The 15908-nt window shown below is 45.1% G+C and overlaps 1 protein-coding gene across 4 annotated transcripts in view; it reads left to right on the top strand.

Annotated features, from left to right (window-relative positions):
• FANCD2 (FA complementation group D2) overlaps positions 1 to 15908 on the top strand; it is a 165435-nt gene that overhangs the window by 113869 nt on the left and 35658 nt on the right. For all 4 annotated transcript variants that reach the window (XM_056525269.1, XM_056525270.1, XM_056525271.1 and 1 more), the window contains 2 exons: positions 9890 to 10008; positions 10146 to 10256. In XM_056525269.1, the coding sequence (XP_056381244.1) occupies positions 9890 to 10008; positions 10146 to 10256 (230 nt within the window). The remainder of the gene's footprint in view (positions 1 to 9889; positions 10009 to 10145; positions 10257 to 15908) is intronic.

The following is a 15908-nucleotide window of genomic DNA, read 5'->3' as shown; positions in this document are numbered from 1 at the left end:
GCACTATTTGCATCAGCGCATGGGACCACATAAGAAGTCCTTTAAAGATCTGAAAAATATGCTATAATTAATATCTATATATTTAGAGGATATAGGTGGATCAGAATATTGGCAACCATCTAAGTATAACCACATAAGCATCAGCACCTATGCAGGCATACCATAGAGGACACATGCACGTCTGAGCATTGAGAACTTTCTTAAGCCTGATATCATGCACTCCAATGCCTGCGAATACAGGAGAAATCAGTCTAAGTCCAGAATCATGCACAATAGCTCATATGGGTGGATGGCAGAGAATTTTGTCTAAGTCCAAAATCATGCGCACAATAGAAGCGTGATGCTGAAAACTACTAAGTATTCAAACATGCGCGTGTTCTTACGACAACAAGAACAATGGTCACTGATTGGCTAATAGACGCACAGGATGTGATGTGGAACCGAGACCATATAAGGGCCAGCAGACGCAAACACCGGCATTAGCATTGTCCTTGATAAAGCCAACTTCATCGGTGAAACGTTGGACAGGCTAACATTGTTGTTTTAACTAGCAGAGTGCCCGATCTCCTTACTTACAGTAGAAATTTCACAGTTGAGTGCTTGTCTCTCCACTACGGGATCGCTGTCACCAGACTATAATAGTAATCAGCGTACATATGGTGATATAGGGAGAGATGTATAATCACTCACTGAATCAATAGTGCAGTTGCACAGGATCGAAGGCACTCTGTGTTTTTAACATAGTTTGCACTTATTGGGTTTTAATGTTCTAAGGAGCTTAATAAAAATTTAGGAATAAGATACGTTTTTGGGGGGCATCTTAGTTTGGGGATTAGTCTGAGGGTTTTGTTTCCCTCAGTTGTGTTCATATAATATTACCCTGGAGCCTCTGGGAGATTGTTTTTGTACAGCTTCTCTACCAGACACAGAAACCTAGGCAAGCTGTCTCAGCATGTTATGCTAGGTCCTCCTCTTCTTGTCTTTTTCTCACCAGTAGGTTCGACTTCAGGCCCGAATTTCTCACACCTTCAGGCCGACTATTCCTGCACAGTTAATATGACCAAGATGCCTGACTGTTCTGCTGAGCCCTGTTGCTCTTCCTGCAATGTGGTTGTTTGGCCCAGCCTATATGCTGACCAGGGTCCCATCTTGCACCATCTGTTCTTTTATCCACCCCCAGTGTGGGCCAGTTCCCTGTCATGGTCTATCTTTGACCTAGCGTGGACTTCTCAAGCCATGGTTTTTACCCTGGAGAACTCCACTCAACTGCTTTCCTCTTAGACTCTGACTTGCCGGGTTGGTCGCCAGCCCTAGGGTCTTGCAAGCACCCTAGGGTCGTATCATCTGGGTCTTCCGCTGGGTCCCCAGAGTGAGCTCCTGTCTTGTTTCACTGCTCCTGATCCCTAGTGGTGTACTCCCGGTCTCCCAATAAGCTTTCAGATTCTGATACCCTCCCGACCTCAGATTCTGAACAGTTATCCTATCTGTTCGATATGGTAAACGACCTAATCATGGCTATCAGGGAACCCTTCCACCTCCAGGACCCTAAGACTTCGGACTTGTTCTTTCCGCCACTCCTAATGACCACCTAAGGTCAGGGTGGTTGCTTGTACAGCAAGCGGCTGGGCGGCCATCTGTTTTTTTTACCCACAATAAAATCTCTTTCACATAGCCTTCATTGGGGGAGACGGCTTTCACTCATTAACCATGTCTGGTGGTTGTTTGCCTGTTTGAAGAACACCAGAAAAAAAAACCTCTTCCGACAACTTTCTTTTGTTTGGCTTCTTCTACTTCTCTGTGACCAACTGGTTAAAGGGGTACTCCGGTGGAAAACTTTTTTTTTTTAATCAAGTAATGCCAGACAGTTAAACAGATTTGTAAGTTATCAAAAAATTGAATACATTTTATTGAGATCACAAATGTTAAAAACACTTAAAAGACATTTATCATGTAAAGGTACCACAAAGACTCCGGTAGAAGAGAGGAGAATGAGGGCACTGTGAAAAGTCCTAATTGAATAGGGACTAAATATAGGTACAAGATGAAAAATGCCTAGGGAGGCATAAACCATGCTCTATGTTAAGGGCTGGATTGAGTAATCATAAAAAGTAAATATCGTGCTAAATAAAAATTACCAGAGACATATGATGCTATCTCAAGCAGCAGAAAAACTATGTTAGCAGTACAGATCAAAGGAATAGAATGCAGGAACGCACACAATAAATATCATATTCAAGGATCATGCAAACAATGTACAATATATGACCAGTGCACTCCTGGAGTACCTCTCACCTCCTACCCCAAACGCGTTTTCGCACGAAGCCATCACGCTCATTAAAATGAGCCCTACCTTGTCCGGAGGGGGAGGGGGGATGAATATTCATAAGCGGCGCTGACGTCAGTGCCAGTTAAGCGCCGAAGCCCCGCCCGTGCCAGTTACAGTAAGATTTCAACAGATAATAAAACTACAATTGCGGGAGAACAGCGGTGCAGATCCGGACAAGGTAGGGCTCATTTTAATCAGCATCTCCCGCACTATCCACCAGTACCTGTGTATAGTGCAGGAGAAAACAAGTGACTGTTTTCCTTTTAAGATTTTTTAATAGAAGTAATTTACAAATCTGTTGGACTTTCTGGCACCAGTTGATTTAAAAAAAATAATAAAATTCCACCGGAGTACCCCTTTAAGCTCAGTGGCACTGGGTGGGTATATCCTGCTGAGGAACCAACTTTTTAACTTAGTTTTAGCCTCCTAGTGGCCTAAGCATATCTCCATGGTTCCTGTTTCCCCCAATGAAGACAATGAGAAAGTGTCTACAGTGAGTACACACAATCCTCTTTTTCACACAAGGTTAAAAATGCTAGACTTGGTTATTTATATAAAGTGATCTAATATCAGAGTACCTGTGGCAAAAGTATGTAAACATTTGGGCTCTGTTCACAATCAGTGTTTTATTAGCGGTACTGTGGTTGTACCGTGTGCTTTTTTGTTGCTTCTTTATGGAAAATGACCAAAATCGTAGTAAAAATGGCCAGCAGATAATTGGAGGTTAAATTAGTGTCATGTTTTCAATGGGATAACAATCAGGTGTAAATGGGTGACGTGTTCTATTAAAAGAACAGGCATGTATCAAAGTCTGATCTTTATGTGGATCCTGTCTATAAGTAGGACACTGCTCTCAGCTTAAAGGGGTACTCCGGTGAAAACCTTTTTTTCTTTTAAATCAACTGGTGGCAGAAAGTTAAACATATTTGTAAATTACTTCTATTAAAAAATCGTAATCCTTCCTGTACTTATTAGCTGCTGAATACTACAGAGGAAATTCTTTTCTTTTTGGAATGCTCTCTGATGACCTCACGACCACAGTTCTCTGCTGATGTTATTATAATAATAATAATAACGCTTTATTTATTTTTGTCCTTAGTGGGATTTGAACCCAAGTCCCCAGCACTGCAAGGTAGCAGTGCTAACCACTGAGCCACCATGCTGCCCTTAGCATACATCTGCTATGCATGGTTGCTAAAATGGACAGAGATGTCAGCAGAGAGCACTGTGTTCGTGATCTCATCAGTGTTCTAAAAAGAAAGGAATTTCCTCTGTAGCATTCAGGAGCTAATAAGTACTGGAAGGATTAAGATTTTTTAATAGAAGTAATTTACAAATATGTTTAACTTTCTGCCACCAGTTGATTTAAAAGAAAAAAGGTTTTCACCGGAGTACCCCTTTTAATATAAGGCCTAGTAGTCAGAATGAAAACAGCAAGTTTTCAAGATAACTTTATGTCCTAAATTGTAAAATGGAAAATTTAGAAAAAAAAATCTAGAATTCTTAAGTATTACATAAAAACTTGATTTAAACAAGGTAATTTTTTGATGACACATTCCCTTTAACCCCTTAAGGACACAGCCCATTTTCACCTCTAGGACGCAGCCCTTTTTTGCACATCTGACCACTGTCAATTTAAACATTAATAACTCTGGAATGCTTTTACTTATCAATCTGATTCCGAGATTGTTTTTTCGTGACATATTCTACTTTAACATAGTGGTAAATTTTTGTGGTAACTTGCATCCTTTCTTGGTGAAAAATCCCAAAATTTGATGAAAAAATTGAAAATTTTGCATTTTTCTAACTTTGAAGCTCTCTGTTTGTAAGGAAAATGGATATTCCAAATATTATTTTTTTGGGATTCACATATACAATATGTCTACTTTATATTTTCATCATAAAATTGACAAGTGTTTACTTTTGGAAGACACCAGAGGGCTTCAAAGTTCAGCAGCAATTTCACAATTTTTCACAAAATTTTCAAACTCGCTATTTTTCATGGACCAGTTCAGGTTTGAAGTGGATTTGAAGGGTCTTCATATTAGAAATACCCCATAAATGACCCCATTACAAAAACTGCACCCCCCAAAGTATTCAAAATGACATTCAGTAAGTGTTTTAACCCTTTAGGTGTTTCACAGGAAAAGCAGCAAAGTGAAGGAGAAAATTCAAAATCTTCATTTTTTACACTTGCATGTTCTTGTAGACCCAATTTTTGAATTTTTACAAGGGGTAAAAGGATAAAATTTATACTTGAATTTGTAGCCCAATTTCTCTCGAGTAAGCACATACCTCATATGTCTATGTAAATTGTTCGGCGGGCGCAGTAGAGGGCTCAGAAGCGAAGGAGCGACAAGGGGATTTTGGAGAGTACGTTTTTCTGAAATGGTTTTTTGGCGGCATGTTGCATTTAGGAAGCCCCTATGGTGCCAAAACAGCAAATAAAAAAAACATGGCATACCATTTTGGAAACTAGACCCCTTGAGGAACGTAAAAAGGAATTAAGTGATCCTTAATACCCCACAGGTGTTTCATGACTTTTGCATATGTAAAAAAAAAATAAAAATTTTTCACTAAAATGTGTTTCCCCCCAAATTTCACATTTTTGCAAGGGTTAATAGCAGAAAATATCCCCCAAAATTTGTAACCCCATCTCTTCTGAGTATGAAGGTACCCCATAAGTTGACCTGAAGTGCATTACGGGCGAACTACAATGCTCAGAAGAGATGGAGTCATATTTGGCTTTTTGAGAGCAAATTTTGCTCGGGGGGCATGTCGCATTTAGGAAGCCCCTATGGTGCCAGGACAGCAAAAAAAAACGACATGGCATACCATTTTGGAAACTAGACTCCTTGAGGAACGGAACAAGGGATAAAGTGAACCTTAATACCCCACAGGTGTTTCACGACTTTTGCATATGTAAAAAAAATAAAAAAAAATTTTACCAAAAATGCTTGGTTTAGCAAAAATTTTACATTTTTAAAAAAGGTAATAGCAGAAAATACCCCCCAACATTTGAAGCCCAATTTCTCCCGATTCAGAAGACACCCAATATGGGGATGAAAAGTGCTCTGCTGGCGCACTACAGGTCTCAGAAGAGAAGGAGTCACATTTGGCTTTTTGGAAGCAAATTTTGCTCTGGGGGCATGCCGCATTTAGGAAGCACCTATGGTGCCAGGACAGAAAAAAAAAAAACACATGGCATACCATTTTGGAAACTAGACCCCTTGGGGAACGTAACAAGGGGTAAAGTGAACCTTAATACCCCACAGGTGTTTCACGACTTTTGCATATGTAAAATGCTTGTTTTCCCCCAAATTTTACATTTTTACAAGGGATAATAGCAGAAAATACCCCCCAAAATTTGTAACCCCATCTCTTCTGAGTATGGAAATACCCAATAAGTGGACGTGAAGTGCACTGGGGGCGAACTACAATGCTCAGAAGAGAAGGAGCATCATTGAGCTTTTGGAGAGAGAATTTGGCCATGTGCATTTCCAAAGCCCCCCGTGGTGCCAGAACAGTGGACCCCCCACATGTGACCCCATTTTTAAAACTACACCCCTCACGGAAGGTAATAAGGGGTGCAGGGAGAATTTACACCCCACTGGCATTTGACGGATCTTTGGAACAGTGGGCTGTGTAAATTAAAAATTTTATTTTTCATTTTCACAGACCCCTGTTTCAAAGATCTGTCAGACACCTGTGGGGCGTAAATGCTCACTGTACCCCTTGTTACATTCCGTGAGGGGTGTAGTTTCCAAAATGGGGTCATATGTGGGTATTTATTGTTTTGCACTTATGTCAGAACCGCTGTAAAATCAGCCACCCCTGTGCAAATCACCAATTTAGACCTCAAATTTACATGGTGCACTCTCCCTTCTGAGCCTTGTTGTGCGTCCCCAGAACACTTTGCGCCCACATATGGGGTATCTCCGTCCTCAGGAGAAAATGCGTTACAAATTTTGGAGGCTTTTTTTCTTTTACCGCTTGTGAAATTTTAAAGTATGGGGCAACACCAGTATGTTAGTGTACAAAAATGTTTTTTTTTTACACTAACATGCTGGTGTAGACCCCAACTTTACCTTTTAATAAGGGGTAAAAGGAGAAAAAGCCCCCCAAAATTTGTTAGGCAATTTCTCCCGAGTACGGCGATACCCCATATGTGGCCCTAAACTGTTGCCTTGAAATACGACAGGGCTCCAAAGTGAGAGCGCCATGCGCATTTGAGGCCTAAATTAGGGATTTGCATAGGGGTGGACATAGGGGTATTTTACACCAGTGATTCTCAAACAGGGTGCCTCCAGCTGTTGCTAAACTCCCAGCATGCTTGGACTGTCAATGGCTGTCCGGAAATGCTGGGAGTTTTTGTTTTGCAACAGCTGGAGGCTCCGTTTTGGAAACACTGCTGTAGGATACGTTTTTCATTTTTATTGGGGGGGAAGGGGTGGGGGGGGGGGCAGTGTACGTCTGTATATGTAGTGTTTTACTCTTTATTTTATGTTAGTGTAGTGTAGTGTTTTTAGGCTACATTCACACTGACGGCGGATTACACTGAGTCTCCCGCTAGGAGTTTGAGCTGCGGCTGCTGCAGCTCAAACCTGAAGCAGGGAATTCACTGTAATCCGCCGCCAGTGTGAATGTAACCTGTACATTCACATGGGAGGGGGCAAAACTACAACTCCCAGCATGCACTGACAGAACGTGCATGCTGGGAGTTGTAGTTTTGCAACAGCTGGAGGCACACTGGTTGGAAAATACTGAGTTAGGTAATAGAACCTATTACCTAACTCGGTATTTCCCAACCAGTGTGCCTCCAGCTGTTGCAGAACTACAACTCTCAGCATGTACTGATTGCCAAAGAGAATGCTGGGAGATGTAGTTATGCAACAGCTGGATGCACGCAAGTACAACTCCCAGCATGCCGAGACAGCCATTTGCTGTTCCTGAATGCTGGGAGTTGTAGTTTTGCAAGATTTAGAGGGGTTCAGGCTGGAGATCACTGACAGTGGTCTCTAAACTGTGGCCCTCCAGATGTTGCAAAACTACAAATCTCAGCATGCTAAGACAGCAAACTGCTGTCTGAGCATGCTGGGAGTTGTAGTTTTGTAATATCTCGAGGGCTACAGTTTAGAGACCACTGTCAGTGATCTCTAGCCTGAACCCCTCTAAATCTTGCAAAACTACAACTCCCAGCATGCCAACACAGCAAACAGCTGTCAAGGCATGGTGGGAGTTGTAGTTTTGCAACATCTGGAGGGCGACAGTTTAGAGACCACTCTCTAAACTGTCGCCCTGCAGATGTTGCTAGGCAACAGACTATGGACACGCGGCGCCATACTCACCTCCACCGCCGCCGTGATCGCAGCCGCCGCCGGGTAAGTGATTGCCGCCGCCGCTACTGCACGGTTCCCCCCGCTGTGCCCGGACACCGATGGGTGGGCATAGCGGGGGGAACCGAACTTAAACCCCCCCGCCCCCAGTCTGCTATTGGTCGGCCGCTCCGCCGATCAATAGCAGGGATAGGAGGGGTGGCAACCCTGCCACCTCACTCCTATCTCTTCAAGGGGGATCAAGGGTGTCTTGGACACCCCCGATCCCCCTTATTTTATCGCGGCGCCGCGATTGATGGGCAGGGGGAGAGTGCTCCCCCTGCAAACACCATAGATGCCGTGATCAGACTGATCACGGCATCTATGGGGTTAATGCTGCCGGGACCGGCGCGATCGCGGCCCCGGCAGCTGCGGTGGGACTCCGGCTGTGATTGACAGCTGAGTCCCACCCGCGATCTCCTGCGCTGCCCGCGGCAGAGCAGGAGATCGCTTGGACGTATGCATACGTCCATTTGCGCGAACGTGTAATTCGCCTGGACGTATGCATACGTCCAATAGCGGGAAGGGGTTAAAGTTTTTGAATGGCAAAGTTAAAGTCCTGACTGTAATCCAATAGAAATGTAGAAGGAAGTGAAGCTAGCAGTTAGATGACAGAAACCTACCAATTTAACCCCTTAACGACGAAGGACGTAAATGTACGTCCTGGTGATGCGGTACTTAACGCACCAGGACGTACATTTACGTCCCAAGCATAACCACGGGCATCGGAGCGATGCCCGGATCATGCGAGGAAGGTCCCGGCTGTTGATCGCAGCCAGGGACCCGCCGGTAATGGCGGACATCCGCGATCCCGCGGATGTCCGCCATTAACCCCTCAGATGCTGTGATCAATACCGATCACGGCATCTGCAGCATCGCGGTCACTTAATTGGATGATAGGATCCTCCGCAGCACTGCCGTGGTGATCCGATCATCCTGCATGGCAGCCGGAGGTCCCCTCACCTGCCTCCGCTGTCTTCCAGGAGTCTTCTGCTCTGATCTGCCTTCCCGCAGACCAGAGCAAAAGATCACCGATAACCCTGATCAGTTCTATCTCCTATACATAGCACTGAACAGGATTAGCAAACAAATGATTGCTTTTAAAAATGGGGACTATTAAAGTGTAAAAAAAAAAAGTAAAAAAAAAAGGGAAAAACCCCTCCCCCAATAAAAACGTAAATTGCCCCATTTTCCCTATTTCACCCCCAAAAAGTGTTTAAAAAAATATGTTATATACATATTTGGTATTGCCACGTGCTTAAATATCTGAACTATTAAAATAAAATGTTAATGATACCGTACGGTGAACGGCGTGAACGTAAAAAGAAAAAAAAAATAGCTGCTTTTTTATAACCTTTTATTCCCAAAAAAATTCATAAAAAATGTATTAAAAGTTTTATATAAGCAAATATGGAATCAATAAAAAGTACAGATCACGGCGCAAAAAATATGCCCTCAAACCGCCTCTTATACAGGAAAATGAAAAAGTTATAGGTCTTCAAAATAAAGGGATCTTAAACGTACTAATTTGGTTAAAAAGTTTGCGATTTTTTTTAAGCGCAACAGTAATAGAAAAGTATGTTATCATGGGTATCATTGTACGGCGTGAAAACGAAACCTTCCAAAATTAGCAAAATTGCGGTTTTCTTTTTAATTTCCCCACACAAATAGTATTTTTTTGGGTTGCGCCATACATTTTATGGTAAGGTGAGTGATGGCATTACAACGGACAACTGGTCTTGCAAAAAACAAGCCCTCATACTAGTCTGTGGATGAAAATATAAAAGAGTTATGATTTTTTGAAGGCGAGGAGGAAAAAATGAAAATGTAAAAGTAAAATTTTCTGCGTCCTTAAGGCCTAAATGGGCTGCGTCCTTAAGGGGTTAAGAGTCAAAGCTGTTTTGTTTAGAAGAATAGACTAAAATTCTTCCGAGCTGATGTACAGGATCAGTCAAAAGTTATCGGAATTGTTTACATGCAGTTATTGCTGCACAAGAGGATCATACCAGATACTGGAGCAAAGGTTTACTTAGGTTCACTACTCAGATATGTAATATTGGACCATTTTCCTAATATTTTGACTCATTTGTTTGGTTCTCTTTATCTACTTCAATTATGTTATGCATTATGCTTTATTTTGCATTATTTTTTTTAAACCTTTCTGCTAAATGGTTCTTTTCTTTTGCAGACACTACTGACTGAGAATCATGGTGTAGTAGATGCTCCAGGGGTTGACGGAATAGAACACCAGTACATGGCCTCCAGCTACCACTTGCTTCTGCAGGTTTTCCGCACTCTCTTTGCCTGGTTTGTGCTATTATTTTTTATATCTGTTTGCACTCCTCTAAATATCAGTTACATGTTCAATTTTATAGACATGTGGTTGAGGTGTGGAAGGCTTTATATATGTTTAGAATGTGATGGAAGAACTGTCATCTCTTCAGGAATGGATTTTTGCAGCATGAGAACAGGGATTTGTTGAAGTCAACACTTGCTGTGTTTGCAGACAGAATAAAGGAATCAGATGCATCACTGGATATAACTGAGCAGATCAGGTAATTTTACCACTATATGCTTCCTGTATCTCGAGCTGTCACAATCTTGGTGTATTAGCACAATGATTTTGTTAATGGCTTTTTCTCGGTCGCTGGGGGACACCTTACTGATGGGTATATGATCTTGCCACTAGGAGGCGCTGACACTAGGAAAAAAAAGTCGGCTCCTGCCTGGCATGATATACCTGCCCACCTGCAGTGAGGTAATCAGTTTTAGCTAGTGTCAGCAAGGAGGCAAGACACAGGTCTGGGAGCTCCCCAGACCTGGTCTTTTTTTAAATAATTTTCTGTTTAGTTAGGTTCTTTATCCTTTTTTTCAGGTGGGGGTTCAGGAGCATGGCGCTACCTGTTCCCCCATATGCGGCTAAGGGGCATGGGGCATAGAGCAAAATGCACCATTAACCCCTTCCCGCCAATGGCCAGCCCAAAGGGGTTGCACCTAGGGTCCGGGTCCCCCTATCTTCCAGGCTTGTCCTGTCTGTCGCAGCATGACGTGATGCAGGTGACTAAAAAGCTGGCTGAAGACATCTTGGGTGAGTATGGGGCAACTGAGGTGAGTATACAACCCCCCCCCCCCTTTCCCCACCTCCCCGAACGAGCAGTGGTATTATGCCCCTATTCTGGGGCTGTTTTTTTGGGGTCCGGGCAGTGAGGGGGTTAGCCCTCGCTATTTTATTCATGCCTATTCTGGGGCTGCTTATTGGGGTCCGGGCAGTTAGGGGTTAACCCTCGCTATTTTATTCATGCAGCTTCAGCTGTATCTAATGACTTTGGTAGCGGGGGTTACCAGGAACTTTTTCCCGGCCAGGTGCGTTCAACTTTCACTTTCTTCATGTCCCGCTGGCTGCAGCGGTCACCTCGGCACCGGGTCTGCTGTGCAGACCCGGCTGGGGTGGGCTTCAGCCAGCGGGATTTCGGGGGGGATCATGGCGGCACATAGCTCCACCCTTATTTCCCTCTCTCACCGCGCAAACCGGGAGGCCAGGCAGCTCCCCCTCTCTGCCTCGCATGCTGCTGGGGGAAGGGTCCAGTGAGGTGTGCACCTCTCACTGCGCCCCTAGCTCCGCCTGCTTCCCCCGCTGCAGGTGCTCCCTTAGAAAGTTCTTCTGGATCCCGAGGCTGTAGCCCGGCGGGAGCTCGTTATCTGGCCCGCTATTTCCCCTACCTCGGTGCTGTGTGGTGGCTTGGCAGGTGCTTCTATAGCACGCTGCTATGAGCTGTTGTTGCTCCAGGGGCTTCTGTCGCCTGCAGAGACATAGGTTTTGCAGGGAGCACTTTGCAGGGCTCCCTGCGCCCCATGCTCCCTTTAAGCCACATTATGGTATATTGTATATAGTAAAAAAAAAAAAAAAAAAAAAAAAAAAAAATATATATATATATATATATGTGTGTGTGTGTGTGTGTGTGTGTGTGTGTGTGTGTGTGTGTGTGTGTGTGTGTATATATATATATATATTAGGGATGTCCAGACACGGATACTGGTATCGGGCCGATACTAGCCATTTGCATGGTATCAGGGACTCGTTTAATGTCCCCAATACCATGTCCGATACCTGGTGCCACTCCGCTGGCCCGTTCTCCCATCCTCCCGTCCGCATCATAGTGTTCCATGGAGGAGCATGTGACACACACGTCACTCCACTTCCTCCCCTGCGCCCAGCTGTAACGCTACAGAGGAAGCAGAGTGACGTATGTGTCACATGTTCCTCCATAGGACGCCATGATGCAGACGAGAGAACGGGGCAGTGGAGCGGCAGCACCGGACAGCCACAGGTGAGCTGTCTGCAAGGAGGGGGCTACTACTTATGTCTACGGGGGGGGCCTGCGGTCTACAGGGGGGAGGAGGAGGGGGCCGCTGTCTAAACGGGGGGGGGGGGGCATGCTGCTGCTGTCTAAAGGGGGGCCCTGCTGTCTACAGGGAGGGGGATGGGGGGCTGCTCTCTAAAGGGGGGGGCATGCTGCTGTTTAACCCCTTAACGACGCAGGACGTATATTTACGTCCTGCTCCCGCGATATGAAGCAGGGTCGCGTTGCGACCCCGCATCACATCGCGCCGGTCCCGGCGCTCATCAACGGCCGGGACCTGCGGCTAATACCACACATCGCCGATCGCGGCAATATGCAGTATTAACCCTTTAGAAGCGGCAGTCAAAGCTGACCTCCGCTTCTAAAGCGAAAGTATCCCGGCTAGTCAGTCGGGCTGTTCGGGACTGCCGCGGTGAAATTGCGGTGTCCCGAACAGCTTACAGGACACCGGGAGGGCCCTTACCTGCCTCCTCGGTGTCCGATCGGCGCATGACTGCTCCGTGCCTGAGATCCAGGCAGGAGCAGTCAAGCGCCGATAACACTGATCACAGGCGTGTTAATACACGCCAGTGATCAGCATAGGAGATCAGTGTGTGCAGTGTTATAGGTCCCTATGGGACCTATAACACTGCAAAAAAAAAAAAAAGGGTTAATAAAGGTCATTTAACCCCTTCCCTAATAAAAGTTTGAATCACCCCCCTTTTCCTATAAAAATAAAACAGTGTAAATAAAAATAAACATATGTGGTATCGCCGCGTGCGTAAATGTCTGCACTATAAAAATGTATCGTTAATTAAACTGCACGGTCAATGGCGTACGCGCAAAAAAATTCCAAAGTCAAAAAGTGTATTTTGTTCACTTTTTATACCATTAAAAAATTAATAAAAAGTGATCAAAAAGTCTGATCAAAACAAAAATCATACCGATAAATACTTCAGATCACGGCGCAAAAAATTAGCCCTCATACCGCCCTGTATGTTGAAAAATAAAAAAGTTATAGGGGTCAGAAAAGGACATTTTTAAATGTATAAATTTTCCTGCATGTAGTTATGATTTTTTCCAGAAGTGCGACAAAATCAAACCTATATGAGTAGGGTATCATTTTAACCGTATGGACCTACAGAATAATGATAAGGTGTCATTTTTACCGAAATATGCACTGCTTAGAAACGTAAGCCCCCAAAAGTAAAAAAATTGCGTTTTTTCTTCAATTTTGTTGCACATTGATATTTTTTTTCCGTTTTGCCGTGAATTTTTGAGTAAAATGACTAATGTCACTGGAAAGTAGAATTGGTGACGCAAAAAATAAGCCATAATATGGATTTTTAGGTGGAAAATTTAAAGGGTTATGATTTTTAAAAGGTAAGGAGGAAAAAACGAAAGTGCAAAAACGGAAAAACCCTGAGTCCTTAAGGGGTTAAACGGGGGCCCACTGTCTAAAGGGGGGCTGTGATCTACAGGGGGGCTGCTACTAATGTCTACAGGGGGGGGGGGCGCTGCTGTCTACAGGGGGGGGCCGACTAATGGGGGGACTAATGATTGCCCGGGGGCTGCAGCTAATGTCTGCAAGGGGATACTACCTACTATTAAAGACAATCTTATAGCAGAGTCACCTGCACTAACTTGAATTTATAGGTACATAGTGCAGGTGACCCGGTTTCTACCGCTGCTCACCATGTGGTCCTAGGTCTCGCCGCCAATGCAAATTCCCTGTTCTGTCCAATGGAGAAGAGAGAAATCTTGGCTCATACTACAGCAGCCGCCTCCATTGTACACAACACAGAACCCACATATCATACAGTAAGCTGCGCCAGAGACCAGGTCACCCTGGTGTCAGATTCCCTTTAAAATAAAAGTACTCGTACTTGGTATCGGCGAGTACTAGAATTAAAGTATCGGTACTCGTACTCGGTCTTATATGTGTATATATAAATAAAATATTCCTTGATCACTCAGCCCATTTGGTGGGGTTGGGCGCTCTCTTATGGCCAGTACTTGTATTGCACTGTTTTCATCAGTTTAATATCAGCATGGTTGCTTACTGTCACAGGAGATATATATTAGCACATATGCAGATCGCCGCGGCGGGTTATTGCAGGGTTTCACGTTCCCTTAAAACATACCGGGGGATATATTCTAGCAGTCTGTTCCCTCCTACCACTGAGTGCCATGTCATGTGCAAACTCTTTTTGTGTTTCTGGCAGATGCTCAGGTTTCCTTTGAGATTCCTCATCTGTCAGGTCTGCCGACCACCCATCCTTGGGGTGTTCTTGGCATGTCATGCTAGAGGATTCCCTTATCCACTGGCTACCGTATCTGTGGCTAGTGCTCCGGATCCACACATCAAGCGCAGGTTTCCATAGGAATATTCCTGTGGGGCATGGATTTGACCTGATACCATTATGCCTGACCGTAGTCTAACCTGTCTTTCACAACTGCTGTGTCCGCAGCTGGCTCTCCGGTACCCCACTGCTGGTGCGAGGTGTCCACCAAAATGACTCATTGTCTACTATGCACTCATACCAGTAAGTCAGACAGTGATCTGCATGGTTTCCTCTGCCGCCTGTCACTCATTACACAGCTGATGTATCTGCAGCTGGAGTTCGGTAACTGACTACTATGCGAGGTGTCCGACGGACTGGCTCGTTGTCTACTATGGACCCATATCAGTAAGCCAGATAGTGGTCTGCATGGTTTTCTACACCGCCTGTCACTCATCACACGACTGATGTATCTGCGGCTGGAGTTCCGGTACCTCACTACTGTGCGAGGTGTCTGACGGAATGACTCGTTGTCTGCTACGAACCCATACCAGTAAGCCAGACAGTGATCGGCATGGTTACTTACACCGCCTGTCATACATCACACGGCTGATCTATGGCTGGATTCCGGTACCTCACTACTGTGCGAGGTGCCAATGGGAGGAATCGTTGTCTACTATGGACCCATACCAGTAAGCCAAACAGTGGTCTGCATGGTTTCCTACACCACCTGTCACACATCTCATGGATGGTGTATCTGCGACTGGACTTCCGATACGGTACCTCACTACTGTGTGAGGTGCCGATGGAATGACTCGCTGTCACACGTCGCACGACTGATGTTTTTGCGGCTGGAGTTCAGGTACCCCACTGCTGTGCGCGTTATATGTAGAACTGACCCAGAGTGTCCCACGGACACTATACGGGATGTCAGGGATGCATTGCACGGCTCCTCTGTCTCCCAGGGGGTGGGGTTTCTCGACCTTAACCAACCTCCCACCTATGCCAAAGAAACAGTCATTGCCTGTCTGACTGTTCCCTTTTTGTCAAACGCCTGGGGGTGTCCTTGTTCAGTCACACTGTTGTCTACACTGTTTCCGCCGCCATCGGTCTCTGACCTCTGGGCTGCCGCAGACATAGCCAGGTTTCCCGTACCCCACGGCTGGGTGAGGGATCTGAAGTAGGATCCCTACAGGTATACAGGATTGATACCAGTTGGACAATCCTTCGTCTGTTGGGTTTTTCTACACCACCAGGTCGCCCGTTGGATAGGCCGCGCTCTAGGACCCCGCTTTCTGTGGGAGGTTGAATGGAGTGACCCTGGGTGCTCAGGAATCCTATGCCTGCCGGCCAGACGGTTTTCCATATGGCTTCTACTACGTCGGGTCAACGACCATACACTTTCACCCCGTGGACTGTAGTTCTGGTTACCCACTGTCCTGGTGTAGTTTCAAGTGAGTTGCCCCATGGGCCTTCTACAATGCACCACATACTGGTTTACAGGGTTATCTACTTGGCCAGGCCCCTCTCTGCATGCCTGCTACTCTCTCTACATGCTAGTATCTCACTTCCCTGTGTGTTTCCG

This window comes from Hyla sarda, chromosome 6 (genome assembly GCF_029499605.1).
Source record: "Hyla sarda isolate aHylSar1 chromosome 6, aHylSar1.hap1, whole genome shotgun sequence".
NCBI classification, from domain to species: domain Eukaryota; kingdom Metazoa; phylum Chordata; class Amphibia; order Anura; family Hylidae; genus Hyla; species Hyla sarda.
This window is presented reverse-complemented; position numbering and strand designations above follow the sequence as displayed.